Here is a 17,132-nt window from a genome sequence, read left to right on the forward strand (position 1 = left end):
AAATATTTGGACTTTATTACAGCTGAAATTCTCTCCTTGAACATGAAACAGAAAACACTAATCAGGGTATTAGTGGACGTAGATGACCAGCTTGAAGATTGGCAAATTCTTACCTCTCCAAAGCAATAGAACTAAAATTCTGAGATGGCTCATAATATTAAATGGCCTTGTATATGCAGAAATATTTCTGAACAGCCTTTCATCTTCCTTTCCCAAGCAGGTATGTGTTTCTGTTGCTAGGATACTGCAGACTATGAACAGTGAATCACTATACTGGACAACCTATTAAGTATTGATACGGAAGCCGTCCTAAAATCACTGGCATTAACACAACGCTATCATCTTATCAGCCCAACAAGCTACTTCTTATTTTCAACAAGAAATTGCTTTGCTTAACTTTTATCTAAGCATTTAATTCTTATTACAAACTGCAATGTAAATATTGAGAATGCATTTTAGCTCGTGAACGGAATCCATCATATTTAGAAAGTGTGCAGCACTAGACATAGTATGTTGTGAATTTGCTGGCTAATTGTACAGAGGCAGAAATCAAGAAACAGTGTGTTATAAGCAAAAAGTAATGCTATCTCTTTATTAACCAGCCCAAATTCCCAAACAAGAAGCAATTCAAAATACGTTATACAAGACAAGACACAAGTTCATCACTTAATACACTCTGCTTACTGACTGTAACTCTGGAAAATAGATTTGAATAAAGGAACAAGGACAAGGCTTATTTATTTCTTTTAACAGCACAGGTACGACCACAATTCAGGGTTCTATGTTTGGACTGCAGTGTGAATTGTAGACAAGTGCACACAAAAATGAAATAGCCTTGCCAAAACGAGGCTGTTGTAACCGCAACTCAGGCATAACTACTAGTAGTTATAGTCATAGTTTTAGTATCAATGATTTCGGTGACAATTCTTTCTAATGATGGGAAACGGCGGAAGAAACAACAAAAGACAACAGAAGTAAGATAAGGTTTAATATTAAGGTTAACGGCAGACTACGTCAAATGATTTCTGATTTAAGAAATAGAGATGAGATAGAGAAGAAGAAAATATAAGATAATAGAGAAGAAGGACAACTGCATTTTTAGCCTTGCTTCTTGACTGCAAGCATGTTTAAAAAAAACTAAAGAAGTAGTGAAATATACATTACAAATTAAATACAAGAGGGTTGAATGAAAAATAATCCATCCAGTTCTGTAAATGGCCAACAGATGGCAGTACTGATATCTTCAAAGCTCTGGTATGTTTTTTTAGCATCTCTTCTTTCACTTCAATGGGTGGGAATTATGTTACATGCAGTGACTGAATTTTTGACTGACAGAGGAGTCCCTCCAATTGAAATTCACCATCCTTTCAAGTGCAGGTTTGGGATGACGGTAAGAGCATCAATGTGAATACTATGCATCCCTGGGCCAAAAATATAAAAGACGATGAACCAGATAGAGCTGGTTTGTAGGTTCAAGAACAAAGTGTGTGACATCAACCAACTGGTTTCCCAGGAGTAAAGTTGATGGACTGATTAAGGACATTTGGTGGATCATCCGAAGAGAAACTGCTGTCAGACACGGCATTTCACAGGAACACAGGGTGGGTGGGATGGGGTGCGGGGTTTTTTACATTATTGATGTTCTCCAATCTTGGAAGGTTTGTGGAAGAGGGCTTCCTTGCATGCTAATGGCAGAGGTGAAAACTTCAAGAGTTGAAGTTGGCCAGCAATTATTGTCATGCTATAGGAAAGAAGCTGAGGAATTTCTTCAGCGCGCGTGATAGCCAACTAAACATAGGATCATTGTTGTAAGTCAGAATTGAAGAATTGTTCCATGGAGTAGCATCCACAAAGCTTCACCTGCAAAAAACAAAAAAAATGCAAAGTCCAGGCTTCGGTAGGAAAACTCATTGGTTATAATTCTTGGGGACGTAGATGATGCTATTCAGATGGATTTCCTTGAACCCGGACTCACTATCAACACACGAGTGCCACACTGTAACATCCAAACCTTGAACACAATGATTAGACGGACTGTGGAAGCGTAAGAAGGAAATTCTGCTGCAACACTGCAACATTAGGCTGACTCATACCTCGTCAGTTATCCAAGAGACAATTGTGAAATTGGATCTCATAATCTTCTCCCAAATATTATATAGGCTCGAATTTGGCATCATGTAACTTCTATTAATATAAGTGAAGAGAAGGAGCAGGGGAGATGATAGCAGTCTTCCAATATTTAAGGAGCTGCCACAGAGAGGAGGGGGGTCAAGCTATTTTCCAAAGCCCCTGAAGGCCAGACAAGGAACAATGGATGGAAACTGATCAAGGAGAGATTCAACCTAGAAATAAGGAGAAATTTTCTGACAGTGAGAACCATCAACCAATGGAACAAAAGCTGCCTTCGGAAGTTGTGGGAGCTTCATCACTGGAGGCTTTCAAGAAGAGACTGGACTGCCATCTGTCACAAATGATGTAGGGTCTCCTGCTTGGGCAGGGGGTTGGACTAGATGATCTACAAGATCCCTTCCAACTCTTGTTATTCTGAGACAATATTCTGAGATCTTTCTCCCCAAAGTGAAGGAATACCACGGTAAGCACCTCAAATGATGAGGTGGGGGGGGGAAAAAAGTATGGATCTGACTGAAGAGAAATCTGCCCGTCATTGGTAGACATGCATAGCGAATAGTGGTAGACAATTACATACAAGTAATGAAAGAATTAGTTTCAGTCATTATTTCCCCATTTCATTTATTCAACTATCCATATTTAAAGTAAAGTTATGCGGGGGGCATTACTTTTCATTCAATGTGCTTATATTAAGGTGCCCCCAGGATTTGCTGGGATCAATACATTTATAAAATAATGATCACCAAACTGTCTTCTCCTTGAGCTAAACATCACCAGTTCCATAAGCATTTCTTCAGAATTTAGCCTTTAAGCCAGAGCTCTCCAAACTTGGGAACTTTTAAGACTCGTAGACTTCAACTCCCAGAGTTCCCCAGCCAGAATGGGAGTTGAAGTCCCCGAGTCTTAAAAGTTCCCAAGTTTGAAGAGCTCTGCTTGAAGCCCCAAAAGCTATTTCCATACCGGGAAATTCCTACAGCGGAATTAGAAGGAATATCGCAGAGAAGCTCTCTTGACGATGAGATGTAACTTGATTAATAGCAGGTTGGGGGCCTCTAAATGTGATGTATAGCAAATGCAGACCTAAAGGGGAAAAAGGGCAACAGTGACTTGCAAATGCAGTGTCATTAAACTTTCTGTAGTCTAACTCGCGCCAAGCTTTCTGCCAGAAATTTTGGAAGTGATTCAACTCTGCAGCCCTGAACAGCCCTGGAGATCAATAAGGAAAGAGTTCTGCAGTAATCTTGCATCAAATTGTCTCCCTTATTTAAAATCAACTTCCTTTGGTACATCCGTACATCCTCGTGTATAAGACCACCCACTGTTTTTACCAATTTATCAAATGGGGTGCAGAAAGAAATATATTACTACTGTTTTTGTCTTACGTAGAAGGTGAAGTAGGAAGGCTAAGAATAATGACAGGTGGCACTACATAGACAACCAAGAATAAACCTGGAAGCTCAGCAGGACCCATCCTTGTAGGTACTTAGATGCAGGAGCAAATTGGTATTTCCTGACTCCAGGACAGATTGGGACATTTTGGGGAAGAAGGGAAGCTTTCCCAGAACTGCATGGATAAAGCATTGAGTTTTTCTCCAGCAGAGATAATTAAAATAATCCAATCCTTTTCCTTGACAAGTCAGGAATCAGACAGACAAGTGATGATTAAGAACATGGTTGGGCTGAAAACAGTGATCACCGCGAAGAGGGTCAAGGAATTCTCCAGTTATCACCAACTTGTTATTGCTACTAATGGTAATATCAGAACCACAAGTTGCAAAGAAACTTAAAGCTCAAGAAACAAACTCCCTACTCTATCTGTATTTTGAAGATATCCAACTGCCCTGATTAAAAATATTTTGGTAAAGCTGTAAACAAAGAAAGCCTCCTGTCACCAAAGAAGGGCTGCAAGTGACAAATAAGAAGGCAAAAGATACAAAGACCAAAACGGAGAGACGCTTGCTGGAATTAGAGGATGTTTTATCAATATTAGTTGGAATTTCACTTTCAGGGCAGATAGGATATGCAAAAGAAGACATAACAGAATGAAAGTCGGATGCTCTTAATTCAGACATTAAAGCAAAAGAGAAGAGTTAATGTCTTGTAGGCAGAGAATATTCCAAGAGAGCTGTTGTGATGTCAGGAGGTTTTAGAAATGTGATAAATAAATAAACAAACCAGCCAAGGAGATGCAGTTTCAATTTCCTATTTTTAGGTGAAACGGAGTCAACTGAGCATTCAACTAGAAATGAGAACATACATAGATCGCCATCCCATTCATAGAAACATTTTGCTTAGCAGAAAACCCTATTTGTTTAAGGTATACTTTTCCAGTTTGAACAGTTTTAGTAAGAAATGTTTAAATCCCTTTTTAAAATTGTCAATTTTAACCTCAGTTATCACCCACACCCACAGAACTCTTACTGCAGTATAGAAGTATTCAATTACTCTTTAAAGATTGGGGCGTTTCCTCTGGATGGCGTGGAAATTAGAAGTTTTCTGAATGGTAAAATAAAGAGATAATATATAGATGTATTTCGTGTTGCACATATTTTTTGTACCAGAATGAAGATTTTATAAAGAAGAGATTTTATATTAACTCGATTGGAGTTCTGAAGCCAGAATTAAATTTGTGCAGATGGCATCGTTAGAAAATGAGACTCACTCCTACTAAACTGACGAAATGCAGTTCATACATAAATTCTTTTCTCCTTCATCCCAGTAACTCACCATATGTTGCTTATATATTCTTATCACTATTCACAACAGGGTCCATGTTTCAAAAAATGGGAAGAAAAGAACACTGTCAGCTACCGATAGCTTTTACAAGCCAACCCTACGTATTATATATTACTATATACGAAAGCATGTCAAACAGACACTGTGCAATTCTTACATTTCTGGTGGTACTAAAACCAGGTATTTAGTTGCTATACTCCCTCACCATCTAGGTATGTTTACATTTCTTTAGCTGTAACCAGTGGTGGTATTCAGCTGATTCTATCCGGTTGGAGAGAACCGGTAGCGGCGGTGGCAGGAAGCTCCGCCCACCCGCCCGGATGTAATCACGTCCCGTTTTTGACACTCTGCGCATGCGCGGAGGTGGGCTCCCATTTGCGAACCGGTAACGAAGGTAAGTGAATCCCACCCCTGGTTGTAACTTAAGGTATTTATTGCAATTTTGTCTTAATGTCCTAAGGAGATTCGCAGTCTGAAAGACAATTTTGCTGTCTATGTCCAGCAACTTTTTTTAGCTAATTTGATAAAATTAAGCAGGCCATGTTCTAATTCTCTTCCAGAAGCCCAGCAATCATGAATATTGGTACCCTGTAACAGTTCCTTGGGCACTGGGGTAAGAAACAAACAGAAAATGTGTTTTGGTTCACATTTGAAACAAAGAATGTACGCCCAGAATATTCTATCAGGGTGTTTCAAGTAGGCTGTTGCAACAAACAAACGAACCAAAAATATCCAAAGCCATTAAAATATTCCATCAGTACAAAACTAAAAACATTACAAGTATATATAAATCAATAGGAATTTTATACAAGTCCTTTACTCCTTTACTTTTTATTCAGGGGCCACAAATGTAGACAGGATGATAGTTCATGCCAATCTCTACCAGCTAGCCAACTCCCAGATGGATTGGCAAAGGGCAAATATTTTTTAAAATGAAAATAAACATTAAATCCTACTCAATTTTTACAGACAAGTAACACTGATCCCAATACATGCAGCAGCTCTCATTCTTTAACTAGCAATTAGTTAACAGCTATCATCTTAAATATTCTAACACAGCTGGAAAAGCACACTCTTGTTTTCACTACCATGATATGGAGGTTCCTTAAATGTTTTCAAATATTTACAAAGCCGGCTGCAAAAAAAGAAAAGAAAAGAAAGGGACTAATGCTGCTTAGCTGCATGGAAGAGCATTCATTAACATTACAATAATAAAACAAAGCAAAAAATCACCCACTCTTACTGTTTTGCCAGCTTCTGCTACCAATGCCAGCGTTTAAATAAATGCAATTGCAGCTCACGATGCAAACCAGCAAACAAATCAAATGTATTTGGGGTTTTGAGTTTCTTAAATATTACCAGGAACTCGTCTTATCTACAACCACACAAATGGAGCATCATTAGTGGCCTTCGTTCATAAACTTGAAGTAAAGTTTAATTTCATGAATGATGAAAAATAGGCAAGTCATACGTGAATAATTTTTGCAAAGTGCTAATGGGAAGCAATCGCTGTGGTCATCTGGAGTCCCCAAGAAAGGGTTTAGTCATGTCTATATTGTGTTTCCCACAAGAGAGATCCTTTTGCTGAGTCATGCAAAGCATCTGGTGGAGACTCTGTCATACACTGTATGGCACAGAATAGCAGGAAACCAACAGATCACATATGTTAGCTTGCCATATCCATTTTAACCCTGGTCGTTTTCAATGGAGTGGAGATCTGTGGCTTGCAAATTATCTTTTGCCAGGCTGCCCAATTTAGGGATGAGTCAGACTACAATTCCCACAATCCAAGGCTTATGGAAGTTCAATGCATCTGGAAAGCAGCACTTTGAAAAGAGTTAGACTGCTACATGGAAGGCCATCATCATGAGAAGTTAGTTTACAAAAAAGTTGCTTTTTTTAAAAAATGTGCATTAATCATTAGGCTGGCAGGTTTGCACACAGCTGTTGAATCTGATTTCCTGCCACTGACTCTCTCAGCTATTAGACTGTACAGCGTGTTCAGTAGTGGCGAAGAAAAATCAGGGTGGAGTAGAGAAATGCATGCAATTTACTCTTTAAATAAAACAGTTTTCTAAAGCTGATGTTCTTGGCGGGAAAGGAAAACCGAGCCCCTATGAATTGGTCAGAGCCAAGACACCTCAAATAGAAATGTGTAGTGAATCCTTATTTGAGATGCAAGACGTTCCCGTTATCTGAATTCAACTAACTGGTGACTCATTAAGAAGCATAATCAAAAGCTGCGGCAGTGCAGTTAAGTTCATCTTTGAAGTTTGTCTCCAGATAACTGAAGACATGCACATATGCTTCTCTGACTCACGTATATCGCGTAGAAGAGATTTCAGTGGTTTAGTGAAAATTTCTGCCTCAAAGAGCTGGGTTTTAAACTACAGATCCTATTGGACTGTTAAGATTTTTCAGCAATGATTTTCTTCAGAGGAACCTTCTAGACAGCAATTCTGGAACGCATGAGCAAGCCTAACTATCATTGTGACATCTAATAGGATCAGGTCCTATTAAGAGTTATATACCTATTTATTTATAAACAGTCACACTAAGAAACTGAATAGGATCCCTAAGAAGAAACTCCAGGTAGTCCTCAATTTACGAACATAATTGAGGCCAAAATTTCTGTTGTTAAGCGAGAAACTTGTTAAGTGAGTTTTGCCCCATTTTACGACTTTTCTTGCCATAGCTGTTGTTAAGTGAATCACTGCAGTTGATAAGTTAGTAACTCGTCAGTTGTTAAATGAACCTGGCTTCCCCATTGACTGTGCTTGTGAGGAGGTCACAAAAGGGGATCATGTGACCTTGGGACACAGCAACGGTCATAAGCATGAAACAGTTGCCAAGCATCTGAATTTTGATCACATGATCATGGGGGTGCTGCAAAGATCGTAACTCTGAAAAACCGTCATAAATCCCTGTTTTCAGTGCTATTGTAACTTTGAACAGTCACTAAACAAACTGTTGTAAATCAAGGACTATCTGTATTGTAAGGCAATATGTCTACGCAGGCATGTTCTTTTGTTCTTTGTTTCCCTGTTTATTATGCAAGACTTGTTAGATCAGGTTAAATACTCCCAAAATAAATGAAACCAAAAAGTTTCTTAATTTCTTTACATTATAAGAGCAGTCCCTGAAAGAATTGCTTAGTAGATATGGATTAAGATTAGGTGACTTGATTTAAACCAGTCATACAGTATAGGAAACCCAGAAAAATGAAGCAGATCAATTTAAGAACAGCACCTACATTATAGTTTTTCTGTCAGAATTTATTCAGCAAGTGAATGTCAAACTCAATGGTTTTATTCCCTGTGTTGGTGAAAAATAAACACAAAAACCAAGATAAAACAACAGAAAAGGGATGAGTTTTTATTTTTAGGACCCCGTCCGTTAAGGAGGGAATATGAATCCTTGGGGAAAAAAGAAGCAGCACTCATTCAGAAGGCAACAAATGCTTATGTTAACTTGGCATCCTTTCCTGAAGCCTATTATCCAAGTTCTGATTTATCATTTCATCCTGTAAATAGAAATCGGCAAGCAGCATCACTAAGGCACATGATCACCCCAGACCTATGAATGCAATTTAAGAAAACTGCCTCCCGATCACCAGATTAGATGCAGCCTGCTGGGCAGCAAATCTGGGAGTTTTCGTTTGATCGAAAAGTCGATGTCGTCCATAGATTTCTAGGAGCCAACAAACCTCTGAGAATTCGGAAGCAGCTGTGTGATTCTTCTCTCACAGATGGCTGGTACAATTGAGCCTCCTGGAGCAGCCAGATTTCAGAAAAGCATTCTGGCAGTTTCTACACATGCCTTTTGGGGAGCGTGCAGAAGGAGGGTAGAAAGGAAAGGGGGAAAAAATACAGAGCAAAGCTTCACATTTTCTCATGACTTATGTGAATCAAGTACCAGAAGGAAAGGCCCCGGGTATTAGAATTGAAAACACAATTATAAGTGAAAGGACAAACCACAGTCTAAAACCAAGGTCATGATTCTGCATTTTTCAAATTGGGGGGGGGGGAGGCATTGAAAAAGAGAAGGGGTTTAGATTTTTGTGACTTACATGTGTATAAAATACTGAAAGTTATTCTTTCATCGGTCCGTTCTATTGAGACGTTAGAAAGAAGGGGGTTAATTCAGGAGGGAGTTTAAATAGGAATGGTAGAACTGGATTCACACACAAATATTTTAAATATTTTAAATGGATGTGTTTCTGGTACTATTGTTAATAATTTAGATAGGGGATTCTGATTGTTTCCATACAAGCCAATTACGCTGGGAGCAATTTACTTGCAGAGATTTTTTTTTTTTTACCATATTGATCTCAGTAAACTGAAAACAAGACAGTTAATTGGCATTAAATTAGAAAGAGGTTTGTTTAGCAAGAACTCTATCCATTTTTCACTAATGGAGAGGCTATATGTTTCATTTAGCTTCTGCCTCATATAGACAGAATACCACTTCTGAATTACAGTATGTTCATTATAATTAACAGAAATCCATTTTCAACCATGGGCTTTTAAAGATCACTACATTTTGACCAAAACTATAATAAAGCCTACTCTTGCTTTCTCAAGTTTAAAGTAAGCCCGTGCTGATTTTTTTTTTTTTTGGCCAAGCTCACCAACCAGCTAGTCTAAAAGTAGTCATTAAAGTATTCATTCATGCAATTTTCAACATCCTCCCATCACCTCTGTCCTCGTGCTCAGACACTCATGCTTCAGTTTACATAATATTGAAGGATCAAGCAATGTTTCTGGATGTTGCCTAGAGAACCAGAAGTAATGTCTTAATTACTTTTCAGCCTACAAAACCTTCTTGGTGCCACTTTTAGACTGAAGAACTATTACAATATTTATTCCACTCATGTTTTTCTACCCCAGGTCATGCTGCCAAATGTCACACAGCTGCAAAAGACACCTGCCACTGTTCTGTTTCTATTGTCAGAGGCATCTCTTCCATTCCTCCTTTTATTTCCTCCTCCATTTCTCTTTAAAAAAAAAAAAGAGGTCGTTCTTCTCCTTTTATTTATTTTATTTTTTTGGCAACGTAACAAATGAGAATCCCAGGTGGCTTTAACTAATTACCCCTGTACTTTGGAAGCCTAATTCTGCCTATTGTGAAAACATTAGTCTTCGGCCACAAAGTAACTTCATATGCTAATCAGAAGCAGACTGTTCTCTAGCTAATACCTCAAGGCTGTTTAGGAAGACTGTTCTTACAGAGGGAAAAAAAGAGGGGAAGGGTAACAAAATATAAGCTGTGCAAGGAAAGAGAAAAAAACACACACATATACACAACACCATGCTTAAATCTCTGGTATCTGAAATTAATCTGATGTGCTCATTTACATCATATGAATAAGATACAACACAATAGGAAGAATGAACTGGCTTTTTTTTTGTTTTTTCCCTTTTAATTAGAAAGCATTCAAAATTAATCTACTTAAAACATTATCAGGCTTCTGATTTCGAATAAGGTTTATATGATACAGCAGAACAGAAATGTCCTGAATTAGAAGCCAGAAGTTATTCAGAGTGTTATATGCAGAATCTATTTCCCATTTGTCTAGTTCATTGCATAAAATTCTTACCAAAGAAATACACCTCTCTCTCTCTCTCTCTCTCTCTCTCTCTCTCTCTCTCTCTCTCTCTCTCTCTCTCTCTCTCTTCACATCAATCTCTCATCACTCTTTTCAATTAAAATGCTCTTGGCCAAAGCTTATTTTTTTATAAGGAAATTGTACCAGACTCCCGGTATTTGTATTGCTCGTTTCCCATTTCCACAAATCTGATCTGAAGGTTTGTCAGAACAGCACATATTCCAAGAGATCACACCACAAATCTTCCTGAATATATAACAAAGTTGTTTGAATGTTCATAATAATTTCTCGAGGGAAGAGGGACCTTTTCACAGCCACTGTACACTGGAACAGTATGTTCCTGTCTGCCGTGATCCCGAAATCCCTCTGCTGATTAGGAAGTTAAATCAGCCCCTTGATTATGTGTGAAAGTAACGTTTTTGCCCCAATGTGCATCACTTTAAACTTACTTACATTGAACTGCATTTGCCATTTTGCTGCCCATTCACCCAGTTTGGGGAGATTCTTGTGAAGCTCTTCAAAATCCGATTTAAGTTTTCACTATCCTGAAAAAGTTGGGGTTATCAACAAACTTTGCCAACTTTCTATTCACTCCTAATGTCAGACCATTTAAGTATAAGCTGACCCTCTAGAAAACCCCATGTCCTGCTTAATTCTGCTTTGACATCTATGTTTTCCCTCCTGAGCCTTACTCACAGGGTAAATAGCGTAGGCTACAAGTGCTACCTTTACTTAAGACGGGATTAGAAATTTGGCTGAAATATCTCCGTATGGGTAATCCTCAATTTACAACCACAACTGAGCCCAAAATTTCTATGGCTAAGTGAGACAGTTGCTAAGTGAGTTTTGCTCCATTTTATGACCTTCCTTGCCACATATGTAAGGGAATCATGGAAGCTCTTAAATGAGTAACACCAGGGGTGAAATGCTCCCGATTCGGACCGGATCGCCCAATCCGGTAGCGATGGAGGCGGGTGGTTCGGAGAACCGGTAGCAAAAATCCCTGTGCCCCCCCCCCTTGCCCAGCTGAGCCGCACAATAATCAGAGGCTTTTTTTTTACTTTTAAAAGCATTTTCTCTTCGGCTGAAAAAATGCTTTTAAAAGTAAAAAAAAAAAGCCTCTGATGATCGCGCGGCTCAACTGGGATCGTCAAAGGCTTTTAAAAGAAAAAAAACCTTTTTTTTCTTTTAAATGCCTCTGACGATGCAAGCTGAGTTGCCTGATCGTCAGAGGCATATAAAGAAAAAAAGCCTCTGCTGATCAGGCAACTCAGCTGGGATCATCAGAGCCTTTTGAAAGCATTTTTTTTACAACCTCTTCGCCGAAGAGGTTGTAGAAAAAATGGTTTTAAAAGTTTAAAAAAAAGAATTGGCCATGCCCACCCATTACCCCCCCAAAACCACGCCCACAGAACCGGTAGTAACAGATTTTAGATTTCACCACTGAGTAACACGGTTGTTAAGTGAATCCGGCTTCCGTGTTGACTTTGCTTGTCAGAAGCTCGCAAAAGGGGATTGCGTGACCCTAGGACACAGCAGCCATCATAAATATGAATCAGTTGCCAGGGGCCCGAATTTTGATCATGTGACCATGGGGATACTGCAACAACCATAAGTCACTTTTTTCAGTGCCCTTGTAACTTTGAATGGTCACTATATGAACTGCTATAAGTAGAGGACTACCTGTATGTCTAACCATGTAATCATTTTTCAAAAAAAAATATAGGTATATACAATCTACTTGATCTTTCATGCCTACGGACCCCAGACAAACAAACTAAATACTTCTAGAGACTCTCAAACAACTCTAAAGGATTAATGATAAAGGCTTACATTTATTATTATTAAATGTCTGTACTGCTGGGAAATAGTCAACCAATTTTAAAGGAAACCCAGTTACCATATTTTTCAGAGTATAAGAGGCACCAACCTTTTTTGGGGAGGAAAAGAAGAAAAAGAAAACTGCCTCTGCCTCCCAGCAATTTTGCCTCCTTGCAGCAAACAGCCTGCTTTACTTTCATTTTCGTTTTCAGCATAGCTTGATTAGCACAAGGAAAAAAAAATCTGCTCTAGCAATTTACCTCCTTGCAGCAAGCAGCAGAGCCCTGCACAAAACAGCTGAGAGCAAAACAGCTGAGAGTCGGGAAGCCAATCCAATCAACTTGTGCTAATTAGGCTGTGCTGAAGCTGAAATGGACTGTTTCTTCTTGCTGATTGCTGCAAGGAGGTAAATTCCTGGGAGGCAGAGGCCAAAGGGTGGGGGGCAGTGGGTGGGCGGGGCTACATTCGATGTATAAGACGCACCTAAATTTTCACCCTCTTTTAGGGGGGGAAAGGTGCATTTTATACTCTGAAAAATATGGTAGTTCTAAGGATGTTGATGGAGCTAGATTGCTGATGTGTATTCCTGAATGAATTCGGTAACACAGATACCTATGGGAAAAAATAAGCAGTTTTTAGGGGTAGATAAGCCACCTGAAATGGGGTATCCTGGACAGTTTAATTGCTCACAGAGGACAGTGAAAATATAAGCAATTCACCTGAGTATGGTTGCTTGATTCCTAATATATAAAAATTCCTGCAAACCATATTCACTGATAAAACCCCAAGGTTTCATTCAAATAAAATGTATGACATAAAGATAATACAAATGATTAAATATTTTGCATGCAGAAAAATGAAGAATTGTTATTTCTCTTATCCTTTTCATTCTGGATTCCTCACCTCAGCACACCTTCCTGAGTGTAGGGATTTCTATTTTAAGGAAAGCTAGAAACCCTTCAACGAAAGTCAAAACAGCCAGCAGAACAAGCAAGCAAAGTGGTTCCATTGTTCAGTGTTCCTACTCAGACTTTCAATTCATCAAAATGCAATCTTGTCCAGTGCTATTGACTTGACACATAGCTGGACTTTCTTTACAATAGTGGAACATTCTGTGGAAAACTCTGTCCTAAGTTTCCTAGTGGCATGTGAAATGAATTACTTCCACCAAGTTTTCATCATTTTCAGCATACAGACATGGCTTCATAAGCCACTTTCCCAAGACCTTGAGTTTAACATTTGTCTTCAAAACCGAGGTCTACCCAACTCCAAGGCTGTAGTGCTTTTACGGTATTTGGATTCCAAAAGTTGCAAAAACATGAGAAAAAAATGGAATGTATACCTTACTTACTGTAGTTTGAAAGCGTATAACGCCAACAACAGTTACACCCAAGAAGAGTTAAGACCCACCCTGCCCACAAGGGATTTATGCAGAAAAATAGGAACAGCAACACAAGAAAGAAATTGGATGAAATATAAGGGAGGGAAGGGGAGGGAGGGAGGGAGGGAGGGAGGGAGGGAGGAAGGAAGGAAGGAAGGAAGGAAGGAAGGAAGGAAGGAAGGAAGGAAGGAAGGAAGGAAGGAAGGACTTTGCCCTTTTTTCAGTTTTTTCTTTGGGAAAGAATACATTGATAAAGTAACAACAAAGCATCTGAGCAACAAAAACATGTCAGACCAAATAAAAGATGAAAGAACAAAAGATAAATCATTTGGAAAGAGTAGAAGAGGATCATAAAATAGGAGAGAGAAAAGAAGACAAATAGGTAAGTATCACCAAAGGGATAAGTAAAAAAGACAAAATTGGGTCCCTTCAAAGTATTAACAATATCCAAGCCCCCAACTTTGAAGACTTCATAAGGAGATTGACTATATCAATATTTTGATATAGGGAAGTCAAAGTGCAATACATGGGAAATCAAAACATAAAAGACTAATAAAGCATGAATATTAATTCTTGCTTAATGACCCTAATTGGGACTAGCGGTTCTGCCACTAAGTTGCAAATACCATGGTGAGGACTAGGGTTTCTGGCAGGAAAGAGATAGGACTACTCAGTTTCATACCTTGGGCCTGTGTTTGCCTCCTAACCGTTCCCCCTTGCTTTAGAAAGCTGTTGTGTCTGGGCCTGTTTACTCTCTTGTATACATCAAAAGCGATGCAATGCAATGCGCCACAAGAGAGAGAACCTCTTGCTTCCCCGCCCCTCTGTAGAGTGGAGAGATTGGAGAGAAAGCGGTTTCAAGAGAGTACTGCAAGCTTGTATAGTATACCCGTGGCTCTCAACCCTGGGCCGCCAGTATGATCACATTGCTTTTGATGAACAGAAGAGCAAACAGCTTACTCTCTTGTAATCCCTTTCTTTCAACTCTTTCTTGCTCTGCAAAGGGCAAAAGAAAGGAAGAAACACATCAGACACAGACCAAGGCGCATTGTATTGTAATGGCAATCGCGTGACTTGAGGGACGCTGCAAAGGTCATACGTGGTCTGTAAAGTTATTTTTTTTAGCAGCACGGTCACTGAACGAATAGTTGGTAAGCGAGGACTACCTGTAATTCTGCAGATGATTGTAGAATTTAGTGAGGAATGCAATTCTCTCCCTTACCTATGGTACAGTTTGTGGTTATTTTTCGTCGCTTGGGGTTATGTCGAAGCAGCTCTAACTCTCGTTTGGTTGGCTCCCAAGTTGAATACTTCTCTCCAATACCTGGATAATGAAAAGAAATATAGGACTGTATTTCAGAAGACTGCTTGTAGCTATAAGGGTACTTTGGAATGCAAACTGCACCATTCATTAAATAGTTTTCCTTATATATTTCCTCTACAGTTCTGAGCTTCTAAATATGTTCTCACAAATGTGTGTTAAAAACATACAAGACTTATTGCTTGTGGCAATTTAACCATGTTTAAAGCAACAGTTTCCTCTCCTTTTCTTATTCCTAGCAGTGGATCAAAATACTTTTAAATTAAAAACACAGTAGCAGGTTGCCCTTCATATAGGTTGTTCATTTGAGTTAAGACAGCTATGCTGTCAGCGAAACCACCCCTGAAGCATGACCTTTGTGTAGAGATGTTTTAAAAATATGATGACAACAGCAAAAATAAATAATCCAATTCATTAGGCAGCTATGTGCTATTGTGAAAAGCTGATGTATAGAACCAATACAAGGTGGGTGATATTTCAAACCGTTTCCTTAGTATGTAAAAACTAGTATCCCCCTCAGTCTGTCTCTGCAATCTGGACCATAAATTATGTAGGCTGAGAGCCGAGAAACTTTGCAATTAATTCTGTAAGGCTGCTGAAGCTTATCTGCCTGAAAGAATAGCTCCTGAGTCTGGCAAGTCTCTTTTTAAGAGTGAACAGCTTCAAAGGAGAATATGAAAGGAAAGGTAGCTATTCTACTGGGCAATTACTGTACGTAGCCACTGAGTATAAGCAGCTCTTTGGATCCTGATTGTAAGTTTTAGTTAACAACATATTGCTGAAAAACAGATGATTGTTATCTGTCTATGAGAATATGTGTGTATATCTACATGCATGCAGGTATGTGTGTGGCATGCACACTCTGGATACGAATTTGCTTCGAAGAGATACCTATTTGAAGAAAGGGGAGCAATAGGTCATCTTGGTGGCTTTCTGAGTCTAATTATTATAATGAGAGATGTTAGTAAAACAGATTAATAAAATGATACCTGTTGGGCATTTAAATTTTCAATTTGATACACCAACAATGCAATTGTATATATGACTATGCAAATTAGAGATACATTATCTTATAAATAAATGATAAAATATTCTACAATCTCACCCACACCCCAAAAAAGAGGAGGGATTATTCTTCGCCTCAAATAACAAGAATTTCCTGTGCTTTTCTATTACTACTAAGATAATATTCTAACCACCAAAAGGAAAATATACCTTACAGGAAATAAAGCTAAAGTAGATTTCCATGAAACATTGGATGGAATAACTATAAACAAATACAATATGAAGTCTTCATTTGCAAAGATGAATGAGGCACTGTTACCACGACAGATAAAAAGTCTCAGCTAGGGACTTCAGCAAAGCTTTTCAAAAATTGAGCTTTCACAAGAAACCCATCAGCTCTTTCAAAGGACCAGTACGTTAACTTTTTGAAATCTTATAGAACTAGAATGTAGAAAAAACTGGCACGAAGGGAAGGACTTAGCACAAATCAACCAGAGGGGTGGATTAAAGAAGATCTCGAGAATTATATCCACTCTGCACAGTAAGCGTGTATTAGACATGGCATATCAAGATGAATTTGCATACATATTTGTTTGGATTAGTGCTAATGGCAGAAACAAGATTCTGTAAGTAAGGAGCAAACAATAAAGACACATCGTTAAATACATGGACAAATATTTACAGGACAAAGACTTACATAATTATCAACTATTTATTTTAATGAGGAAGAAAAAGGTTTCATTTAACTTTTTAGATATATGTCACCTCTAACAGTTAAAACAGCCCTCCCAGCCATCAAAAGGGCTGCAAGTTGAAAAGGCTTCCTGTAAAATGCCTTGTTTTACTAGAGAAACATATACAGCAAATTGAGGGTTCGCTCTCAAGTATTGGAGGTATCACTGCCAATTTTCAACAAAAGAGCTGTTTTGCTTCTGAAATAATAAGCACAACTTGGCATTGATAAGGGGTTACTTGACTGTCATGTAGAGGAAGTTTAACGATACTTTGCCAAGTATTTTGTGACATTATTTTCTTGTTCCAAGAAAATATGTTAGAATTATCCACTATCCCTCCCTCTCTTCCTTCGATTGAGCTACTTTAAAAATAAGATTTAAAATGCCAGTTGAGAA

At 38.6% G+C, this 17,132-nt stretch overlaps 1 protein-coding gene across 3 annotated transcripts in view; it reads right to left on the reverse strand.

Moving 5' to 3' along the window:
- The window catches only part of USP22 (ubiquitin specific peptidase 22), a 55,433-nt gene that overhangs the window by 19,899 nt on the left and 18,402 nt on the right, over positions 1-17,132 (reverse strand). For all 3 annotated transcript variants that reach the window (XM_070955010.1, XM_070955009.1, XM_070955011.1), the window contains exon 5: positions 14,899-15,000. In XM_070955010.1, the coding sequence (XP_070811111.1) occupies positions 14,899-15,000 (102 nt within the window). The remainder of the gene's footprint in view (positions 1-14,898; positions 15,001-17,132) is intronic.

Source organism: Pituophis catenifer, unplaced genomic scaffold (assembly GCF_029215685.1).
Source record: "Pituophis catenifer annectens isolate HBS135680 unplaced genomic scaffold, rPitCat1.0.hap2 SCAF_16, whole genome shotgun sequence".
Lineage (NCBI taxonomy): Eukaryota > Metazoa > Chordata > Lepidosauria > Squamata > Colubridae > Pituophis > Pituophis catenifer.